The 11080-nt window shown below is 52.0% G+C and overlaps 1 protein-coding gene across 4 annotated transcripts in view; it reads right to left on the bottom strand.

The window, feature by feature from the left end:
- Positions 1-215: 215 nt before the first annotated feature.
- INTS7 (integrator complex subunit 7) overlaps positions 216-11080 on the bottom strand; it is a gene marked incomplete at both ends in the record, with an annotated part of 41390 nt that continues 30525 nt past the window's right edge. For 2 of the 4 annotated variants that reach the window (XM_084245022.1, XM_084245025.1), the window contains 7 exons: positions 216-500; positions 3108-3293; positions 5664-5762; positions 7817-7949; positions 8928-8996; positions 9424-9527; positions 10076-10270. In XM_084245022.1, the coding sequence (XP_084101148.1) occupies positions 216-500; positions 3108-3293; positions 5664-5762; positions 7817-7949; positions 8928-8996; positions 9424-9527; positions 10076-10270 (1071 nt within the window). Of the gene's footprint in view, positions 501-3107; positions 3294-5663; positions 5763-7802; positions 7950-8927; positions 8997-9423; positions 9528-10075; positions 10271-11080 lie in introns of all 4 variants that reach the window. The other 2 variants (XM_084245024.1, XM_084245023.1) reach the window with 2 other exon arrangements.

Genomic DNA, 11080 nt, shown 5'->3' with positions numbered 1-11080 from the left:
GCTGGGCATTCCCAAGTCTGTGAGGCTCCTCGAATGGAAAGACTCAGCAGGAACAACACGACCACAGAAATGCCGGGTACGCAAGGCCAGTGAGCTGGGTTTAAGAACAAGGAAACAAACATTTCTGCTAGGAACCCAGCTATTTCTCAAAATAAATTACCAAGAGAGCTCCGTTTCCCAGCCCATCACCCCACAGGAACCAGAGAACATGGTGGCTAGAAGCGAGTGTAGGCAGTGCGCGGCTGCGGCTGCGTGGGCTGCTGGGCCTGCTGCTGCTGCAGGCGGAGCTGCTGGGAGTAGGGGTCCTCCAGCGACTTCACAAAGACGGTGGTCCTGGGGCCGGTCTTCCAGATGGTACCGTTGGCGTCTCTCACAGAGGATTCCACCGTGACGGCATGCGTCCCAAGGACAGCAAAGTTGAGCAGAAACTGAGTGCTGAAGTAGTCGTTGTGGGGCTCCACCCTCTGCTCCATCTCGTTGGCCACATTGTCGAGGGGCATCTGTGGGTCGTGACAAGGCTGGTCAGCTGGGGCTGCATGCTGACCCTGAGGCAGTGCTTCCTACCCTTTCCTTACAGATGAGGAGAGGAGGTGTGAAGGTGGTCACGCAGCTGGCAGGAGGCGGAACTGGAAGCTGAGCCAGGTGGATTTCCAGGGCCCAGACCACCGGTCACCAAGCCAGGTTGCCCCACACCTCCTCACCCCTTCACCTACCACCTTTCCCCCCATGAAGGAGGCACCCCCACTCCCAAGTATGCTGCTGTGGCACAATTATTTTGAGCTAAAGGCACTTGAGAAAGAGCAGATGCAGGAGGGTCTGGCTCTCCCTTCCCCTAAAGTAGGCCACACAATTTCCCAGGAAGAGGGGTCTTCCCTCTCACCTGAGCCAGGGATGGGCACTGAGATGACCCCTGAAAACAGCTGCTCACCCACGGGTCTCCCCACCACCCCCTGCTCACTTCCCCAGAGCCCTGACCTGTCTCCTCATTTCCTCACAAAGTGACCCTTTGTGTCAAAGCCACAAGCTGCTGCCCTGGCCACCTCTCCAGTCTGCCTGCAATTTTGATGCATCCACACTTATTCTATCAACCTGCTCAGTATCAGTGCAACCTCAGGCCCAGGGGCAGAGAAATACTGCCTTCCCTACTGCTTCCTGGGCACTAACACCAACCCTGCCTCTCTCTCACATCTGTGTAGAGAAATTCAGAAGAAACTGTCTGTTACAGGCAGTTTAAAATCTAGGAGATTGAAAAAGGAACACTGCACCAAGCAACCTAAGACGGACTTCTTCCAGTGTGCCAGTCCGACTTTGCATCATGTCACATGCGGACACTCCTCCCTGACAAGCAGACTCCAGAGCACCCCAAGCGCAGCCCGCACCCCGTCAAGGCCAGCACACAGCATGTTTGTGGTACAGACTGGCGGCTCCACCCATTTATCCTGCAGGACACTAGGGCCTCTGTCCTCCACGGAGCAGAGTGAAGGCTGCCAGCACCCCTCACCCGGGCCCAGGTTACATGTCAGAAGGGAGGCTGCAGAGCACAGGGGCCTCCAATCTAGGGGTCCATTCAGGGAAATGGACCCTCTGCTAGTCATCAACTTCCCGGCAGCCCCCCCCCCCCCCCCCGAGATATCTACCTGCAACACGAAGCCCCACCAGCTTGGGATCCGACTACAGACCTTTCTCAGGTGTGTCTGCGTGCTCAGCCTCTGCAGGGCTTTATTCCCCCGAGAACACGTCTCACCAACAACAGCTACCTTGGGAGGAGGAGCCGCAAGCCAAGGCCGCCTGACCAATGTGCAGCTGAGATGCGCTGTGCCACCCACTGAACAGCTAGGCCACGTGACCTACTCTGGTGGTTTCTGGACCCGAGTCACAGCCTCAGGAGAGGCAAGCCCAGGTGGCACCATCTGAAAGCCCCAGAAAATGGGAATCATGAAGCCGAGGGGCCAAGAGGACCCCGGCCACGTTCTCTCATGCGCCAGGTGAGGAGCAAGGAGCTGCCGTCTCCTGGGACATGGAGACAGGCCAGATGTCACCGCCATGGCAGATGAATCTCACAACCATCCCCAGCTGCTCACTGGGGCCACAGATGGCACCGCACATGCATCATGGGAGGGGAGAAGAGAGAAGGCGCATCCCTGAGAGTGGGCGAGAGGGCCAGAGCGTCAGGAGGTAAAGGAATTAACAATGACTGATGCACAACTGCCCTGGCTATTAGCTGAGCCAGTGAAAGTCGCACCCCCGTGTTATGTCCTCCATGACACCCCTTTCCTCGCTGCAGACCTCAGCCCCCGCTGCCCACGTTACACCTGGACAGAACCAGTCTGGACATCTGACCAACTGTCCACGCAACTCTGTCCATGCTCCTCTGTTGCCTCCACTGTGAACAAACCATAAGGAGAGACGGCGGAAGGAGAGAGACTCCTGTGTCTGCGCTCTGGGGGCTAAAGGACACGATCTAGAGGCTGCTTCTGGGCAAAGAAGGGTGCTTGAGTCTGGGCACCCCACGTCATCTCAGAGCAGCAAACCTCTACCCTCAGGAAGGGTTTTACTCTACTTGACCACAGTGTGTTAACACTATGGACTTTTGGAAAATGCTAAAATTTACCTAAAACAGAATAAATTAAGACGTGTGATTTAGGGGCAAGGGGCTGGGGAGACGTTGATCCCCCACTCCTGATGTGTCCCTTTAGGCGATCCCTAGGGGGAAGAGAATCCTACTGGTTGGTGAATTTCAGGGCTAGAAGAGGGCCTGGCCCAGGGAGCATTGGGGGCTCCTCCCTCCACCAGCTGCCACGGTAGGTTCTGCGTACACGAGCTGCGGCAGGGAGGCAAAGTTCAATTTAGAGGTTCAAGGCCAGGGACCTGGCTGGCCTTCCCTCTCACCCAACGTGCAATGGCACCGGAGTGGAGGCTGCCTGTCCCCACCGCCAGTGGTTCAGGCAGGGCTAAGCCAATGGTGTGTATCAGCCCCCCAATTCCAGTGTGTGCTTCTAACAGGTGTCCATCCGCTCCCTGGGAAGGGGTAGTGCAACATACTCAGCCCAGAAAATGCCCATCAGGGAGCCGGTACTTGGTGGCACAGCCTGCCTGTCTTGACCCACCTTGTAGTCTGGTCCACATTTACTCTGCAGAGTGGAAGAAACATTCAGGCAGACAGACTGGATTCTGCGGAAGAGCCCAGGTTTGGCGCCATGTTGAACCACGCCCTCCACCTTTAGTGCCAGCTGCTGGTTGTTCTGGACAGCGATGGGCTCAGCCGGGTTCCGGGGGGATGGGGACAGTGCAAGCTGGAAAGTGACAGGAGCATAAATGCTGATAGCTGGGACAGGCCTCCTGCCAACAATCATGGCTGAGCTGACCACTGCTTACAGGCTGATGTCACATCACGCTCACGTGCCCCCCAGCCCCCATGCCCCTCCACAGACACCCACATGCCACACACGGACCTTTTAATACTCCCATACCTCTAAAAGCAAAGACACGCTCTCCCAGCTGTGGGGCTGGGGGGGAGTGTCTGACATGGCCCCCCTCCCCCACCCTCCATCCAGCAGGGAAACACACTATGTAAATGCTCACGTCCAACTGCTGTTTCTCTGATCATAGGTAATTTTAAATAGATTAAAGTCACGTGCAAATAAACTTTAAATGCCAGGAATGCATATAACTTCATGTCCACAAATGAACCACGTAACATTTTTAACCTCTTACTGGTTTTCCTTTTAAGGTATTAAAAATCCCAAATAATCCCCATTTCAGAAAACTCCAGTCTTCCTAAACAGAACATGGAAGCAGCTGGGTCATGCTGATAATGGCGAGTCACTGGACTGTCAGCTCTGAAGACTTCCCACTCCAGGCCTGTGTGTCCAGATGGCCAGTCCTCTGTGGCCCTAAGAAATAAAATGCTTTGCTCTTTGCGACCTGAAGCATTTAAGTGGGATGCAACAGAGCAGGCAGACACCTATGTCAGGGACTCTCCAGAGACGTCCAAAGTGACAACCTCCCATCCCCATAATTCTAAAAGTAGCTTCTGACTTTTGAGTGGCATAAGATTTTGAAATATGGGGTTGTTGGAAAAGTCATGACGTGTTTGTTGGTTTTCAAAGGTCACTTAGTTATATGAAGAACAAGATCAATAATAATACAGTGCCCGTTTTGTTCAGTAACCTTTTGCCATCTCTCAGTGTGCTCCATCATTCCTCGTTCATAGAAGGGCCCATCTTAATCGGCAAAAAACTGAACGAGGTGCTGATTTACAGCCTCATCTTAACTGAACGTTATGCTGCGCAAGGAGTTCTGAAGAGAGTGAAACAAGGGGCAGGCTGGCAGCCAAGGTCAGGCGAGCATCGGGGAGGTGGCAATACGTCCCACCCAAGCTCCAGTAGCTTCGGACAGGTGATCAGACTTGTGTGTGGTCTCGTCATGTCATGCTGGAACATAACTTCTTTGTGATTAACAAGCTCTGGATGTTTCTGGATGATGGAATCGTTCAAACTATGCAACTGCCAACAGTCCACATCCGAATTACTTGGTTCCTTGGCAGGAGCTAGAAAACCACAGCACCTTTAGAATCCCACCACAGTGAGAGCATGACCTTCCTCTGAGGAACGTCTGCTTTCGATGTCGTTTGACGGGAACTATCAGGTTGGGACCAAGACGGTTTGCGCACCAGTGTTGTGAACAACCCACGCCTTATCACCAGTTATCAGTTGTTTCAAGAAAGGAGCATTTTCCTCACATTTAGTGAGTATACTGCAGGTGCCGCCAAGTGAACTATGAGTTCACGAGGAACCCAAATATCAAGCTTGCTTACACACCCCAGCTATTTCAGGGGGTCATGAACACTTGGGTGACGGATGGTCAATGTTTCTGCAATCTCTTGTACAGGGTAATGTGGGTTTGACTCGATCTAGGCCTTTATTTTGTCATCATTGACCTCAGTGGGTCTCCCCGACCGAGGAGTGTCTCTGAGGAGCATGAGTTTTGTGAACCACCACTGTAGCAAACTGCGCAGCTTTCACAAGCTTGATGCACGGTCTTCCCTTTCCAGAAATAAAAGAGTAAAATATGGTGAAAGTGCAGTTTGGGCTTCCATCTTCAACTGTAGAATCTCTAAAACACAACCAAATCCCTCAATTTTTATTTAGAACGAAACCAGAAGTGTCAACTGTCAAGTGAGCAGCAATAACATAAGTGTGGATGGCCCCAGGACTTCCAAAAATGAACTAACTAGTGCTGTGTGTTGCAAAAAACGCGTCATGACTTTTCCAACAGCAATAACTCCTCTTCAGTTAGCTCTTCAGCATTAAAGACAAAAGTTCTTCAGAGCTAGGACTGGACCACTTTGATTCTATGTAGGGTGTGAACAGGCTAGTCAGATAAGGACTTGGCTTTGGAGGCCTGTGGGCTACGTAGCTGGCCCCTGAGCTGAAGCCAGTGCTGCATGGCCTGTGTGCCAAGCTGGCTGAGGAGGGAGGGAGGGTGAGCTCCAAGTCCCATTTCCCTCACCAAACTCTTGTACTGGGAGGGGAAGTTCACAACTACGTGCTGTCAGCCTCAGCAAGACCCAAAAGTAAGACCCTGAAGCAGAGTGCAGTCCCCCTCTAGACTCAGGAGACATGGAGTTTTAATCTACATTAATCTTAGAGGGCTTATATTACCTTGATGCTGGTAGATTGCAGTTTCTGGAAAAAATATCTTTGAAATGAAAGAGGAACTTTCAACAAAGCAATGATGGCGTTGCACAGGCAAGCTGTGTGCTGGGGGAAAAGAAAACACAATCAAATGAAAATAAACCTCCAAATTTCATCAATAAATGGTTCTCTCAAGAACTCTAAGAATGACAAAAGCTCACACATGATTGCAACTTGGCACCTACCACAGGAACCGGCAGAGCACCCAGAGTGGTGCCCACTTGCCAAATCATTTCCATCTAGAGCACAATCACAGCATCTGACTTTATGGTAAAGACTGTTCATACAGAGTAAGGAAGAGAAGGGAGGAAATTCCCTTTCCTCAAGGCTAAGCAATGGGCCAGTTTTCACTGCTACAGAGCTCAGTTACCGGACGTATTATTACATAAGCACTTGGGGTGCTCACATGCAGCCCAGGCAGATGGCAAAGTGTGAGAAAGAGGAAGGAGAGAAGCCAGAGCGGAGCCGTACGCCACCTGGGCCGCCAGCTCTGGGCTGCTCCTTTCACCCACCCCACGCGGTGGCTTGAACAACGGGGACCTGTCATGGAATCAGGTTAAGCATGTCCACAGCGCCCAACTCCAGGGATTGAGACCCCGGATTTCTAAACCAGGTTCCTGCGCTTCACTAGCTTTGGAAACGCCTGCCTGGCTGCAAGGGAATCCTTCAAGTCGGGGGACGTGGCCTGAAGAGTTCAAAGATCCTTGGTTTACTTGTTTCTTAAGACCACTTGGCCAAGGGCAGACCCATACACGAAAGGCCTAATACGGACTGAGCACGAGTTGATAAGCTTGGAGAAAAGGCCACACCCAAGAAACCCACACGAAGTCTAAGGACCAGCAGTCAAGCCCCATCGCCATGGGGATGGAGCCGGGCCTCGTCAGCTCACGCTCACTGCGGGGGTGTTCTATTTCTCCACTAAAACAACAAAAATGCTATCAGAACACTGAGAGCCTGGGGTGGTCAGTGCCACCCTCTCCTCATCCACATCCTCCCAGCGGCCCACAGGAGGTCCACACGTGGGGCCTGTCCTCAAGGCGCCCGTGCTCAGGCAGATGCTCACGGCGGGCACTGAGGCTAAGCACCAGGAGAACCTGCTCCTCCTGGCTTCAGGTCAGAGACAGGAGGGCAGGGGTCCCGCCAGGAGGCCAACACCCGTCAGGCCACATCGGAGGACTTCAGCTCTGCCCATCTGTGCCCACTTCCACTCTTCTCCCATGAAATCCCTTTGGGGCAGGGCAGCCCATGCTCCTCATGGGCAACTGCCTTCCCCCAAGACTTAAAGAACCCCCACACTCATGATGGATTCACAGGCAGGCACCCCACTCGTCCACACCACTACCCAGATGCCACATGGTCATTGAAGCCTCCCCTGCTCTGGGCAGAGGCTCAGCTACCGTGTGTTTGGCAGGCAGCCCAAAACCTGGAGGCCATATCTCCACCCTACACAGCTGCTTCTAAGAAACCACCACCAAGCCCTCGAGTATTGCCCTTGACTGTCTTTCCCAGCAGCCGCTCTCCTGCCTCCACAAGTGAATGCTGCCCTGACCTCGAGCAGCTGCACCAGCCTGCACCCCTGTTCTCCTCTAATTCCAAGCCCTCTTAATCCACGCCCCATCTTTCTCCTGCGTGACAATGACGCAGTCTTGCGTAACCTGTCCTCTCCCCACCAGTCACCATTCTTTCAATATGTGAGGACATGGTGAGGCGGCAGGAGCTGCGGGCCACCAGCCTCCAAGGCTGTGAGGACTCACGTCCATGGTTATGTCGCCCAGACTAAGTGTTTTGCTAGGGGGTCCTGAGTGCACCCAGACACAGGGGATAGCCAGACGCATGGGAGAGCCTCTGGGTGCGGGGAGGTGAGCAACCGGCCCCTTGGGAGGCGACTGAGGGAGAACGAGCCTCTGCCAGAGCACGCCAATGTGGGCAGCAGCTGAGGCTGGATGAGTTCTCTCTGCTCCCACCAGGCAAGGGTTCTCCGCCATGGGGGCATGGCAGGATCACCCAGAAGCTTTGAAAACTAGAGGAGACAGGAGAGGCGAACTCGCTTGACCAAGTGATGGAGACACACATGCCCACCTGCACGCAGTGAAAGCTCAGCATAACAGAACACCACTTGCCATGTAAGAGACGGGGCTGTACTTCCGGCCGAGAGATTCCACCTCCTCCAAGACGCGGTTGTACACAGACATCATTCTCCGCTCATACTCACTGTCGGCGGGGGCGGCTCCAGTGGGCCCACACTCCTGGAAGCTGAAGCCAAAGTCAGTCAACCCATCTAGTCATCAAAACAGGAATTTCACCGTCTAATGGTGTTAAGCACACTCTACAGTCTCGTTTAACCTTAACACAATGGAGGAGGAGCTGTACATCTCTTCTACAGATAAAACTGAGGCTGGAGAGGTAAAGTCACTTGGCTTCTGTCACATAAGTAGTAAGAGAAAGGCTGGAATTGAAGCCAGACCTGACCTCAGATTACTAAGCCTCAATCACTCTGGTTGTCAGGAGGCATAAATCTTGTCCTTGCCCTGAGACAAAAGACCTGAGACTTGAAAAGGCAATAGTCCATAAAGCCACTTCACGTCTAGGGCAAATGAACACAGAGGGTGGGATAAACAAAAAGTCAAAATTCACATGTGGGAAAATACTAAGATTGATCAGATGGTGGAAAATGTGCCAAGCAGCCTGCCCTGGGCAGGTGGCCCTTGAAGACAGAAGGCCAGGACCCCAGTGTCCCCCTAGAAGACTGGAACCAGGATTCAGGGTGGAGAAAACCAAATGCTTCTCACAGACGATGTCCTCTCTGAGGAAGATGATTTTGGAAGCACAGGCCTGACCACACCAGAAGCTAAAGATAGTTATAGATGGCTGCCACAAAACAGAAGACTCTAACGGGAAAACAGACCACTTTTTAAAAGACATTTTGAATCATCAGTTAATGGGGGAGGGGATAATTTTAATAAAGCAAAACAAAGTTTTTTTTGTTCAGAAAACCAAGAAATAAAAATGTCAAGTTTAAGCTTAATTCCTTCATTAGCATTTTTATATAAAAGTCAGCTGTAACACACAAGAAGAAAATGTTCAAATTCAAAACATTTCTAGGTCAGAAAGACCAACATCTTATCCCTCAGTTACGTGACCCCAGGCCCAGGCTTCCACGACAGTGCTGTGCTGAGTTGGTAGAAAACATATTTGAAAGCGTTCTGTAAGGCAAACTATTATTAGAAATACCTTACTGAGTCTGGATCCAAAATCAGGGCTTCGATTGCGTGGGATATCAGCAAGCAGCTCTGCTGCTGTCTGGACTCAGGCTAAGGTCACACAGGAGAACAGACTGGTCTGGAGTGAGAACGAGGGCCGTCGTGTGGTAACGAGAGCCACCACACTATCAAGACAGAAGGTCCCAGGCTCTGTCTTTCCCTTCCAGGGGTCTATATCGTCTGTGATACTGATTCTCAAACTCTGTTTTAGGAAGGGCACCTTGGAGGCAGGGAACATCCCAGCCATGGGAAGGGACTAGGTAACAGGTGTGGGAGTTAGCCATCTGATCTGTCGCATATAAAGGGGCTTTACTGAAAAAAGTTAAAAACATTGGCTACCATGGTCTGAGAGACGGTAGCCCCGAGGTTCCCAAGCCAGGCTTGAGGGGCAGGAGCCTCCAGAGACTGCACACACTTTAAGAGACTGTTTCCAAAGAACAGGAAGTCCCAGGGCAAGCTTAGGATACAGCTCGACATTCCTCAAAGTTGCAGAGTCAGCATCAAAAGATGCCTGATAAAGATCCCCGTATCGGGAAGCAAGGTTCCGGAACTCTTCCATGGACTGTTTCATCTGAAAACAAAGGAAAAAGGTCCATGATGATAAGCAGACAGGCCATCATTACAGTACAAGCAACACAAAAATCAACATGTAGAAACTCCACCTTCAGACAGAAAAATGCAAAAAGTATTTCAACTTTTAAAATTTCCATTACATTCATTTTTATAAGCCTTGTTAGATAAAATTAACAAAGGTGGAAAGGAGCCAGTAAGTGTGCGCAGAATAATCACGTGTGCGACACATGGGAACATCATGCTCAGCTGCTTCATGAGGCATGACAGTAACTGCTGAGCTGTAAATATCCCTGAGTCTCTCTACAATGCATGTCCTTTCTTGTTACACAAATCTGTAGCATCTACTGAGACATCATTGATCATTTTGCTGTCCTAACAGCATCGGCCTATTTTGGGCAAGTCAGATGACTTAATAAGCCTTTGGTGTTTCCTGTCCATGAGTCAAACAGGAGAGTTTTAAATTTCAGAATTTTTCATCTCACAATTAATCTCAAAAACCTCTAAAATGGAAGGAAAAACTGCACAGAAAAGAAAGTTCGGTCGCACCTGGTTGGAGATGCGACCACAGCGCTGAAGGTCGTTCCCCAAGGTCATGGCAATCGTGGTGGCGATGGCAGGCGGGGGGCTGGTCTTCAAGCTGTTACACGTGCAGATGAGCTGAGAGAAGGCTTGCAGGAGGTCAATCCTGAGCTTCACAAACTCACACTGGAAACTTAAAGGGTTCAGTGGTGTGCTGGCAGCCTGGGGAACAGATGACATAAGACATCTGAGAGCAGCAAAATGACATGGCACTCAGTGTCCTGTCCAGGGCAAAGGAGCAGCGGCTCTAACGCAGATGGAGAAGCACCTGCTCACAGGGCACACAGGGAGCAACAGGAAGGGACTTATTAGCATTGGCGTCAAGTGTCCTGGGACCATCAGGTCCTCACTCCCTATGTTCATGAAGATCCCCCAACACAGTCACCATCAGAAGGCTCCTGAGAGGAGCTGCAAGGACATCCTCAGTCCCCTAAAATCCCCTAAAATTCTAAACTGTGATTCTCATCACTGCATCATTAGCAGAACTTTTAAAGTTGGGAAGGCAGGGAGGGGAAGGACCTGGGCAGGAGACACACGCTGAAGGGTCCCTGCCGGAAGTCCTGCTGCCTGCCCACCGCCAGCAGGCAGGTTTGAGCCTGAACTCCTGGGGAGGAACGCCAGGATGCAGAGCATGGGGCATCTCAAGGATGGAGTGGTAGCAGGGCTAAGCCTTGGACAGTGAGGGCAGCAGCAGCCCCACAGCGGGCAAGGAGCAGTGAGCCGGCACAGGACGTGCAGCTGCCCACTGGGAGCCAGGGTGCTCTGCTGTCAGCAAGACCCACCACAGGCTTGGGAAGGGAGCCTGGGGGATGACTTGCCCAGAACACGATGCCCTCCAGGCCTCCCTGCTGTCTCTCAACACGACTCTGAGTTGGACATAGGATAGGGTCTAGAACCTCCTCGCCCTGCACCACACCCACCTGTCACTCCGCCCCTTTCCAGGGCCCCAGGTCACACGGTCACTGGGCAGCA

The sequence above is a fragment of the Talpa europaea genome (assembly GCF_964194135.1).
Source record: "Talpa europaea genome assembly, chromosome: 10".
In the NCBI taxonomy this organism is placed as follows: Eukaryota; Metazoa; Chordata; class Mammalia; order Eulipotyphla; family Talpidae; genus Talpa; species Talpa europaea.
Note: the sequence above shows the minus strand (reverse complement) of the source record. Positions and strands in the feature narration are given on the sequence as shown.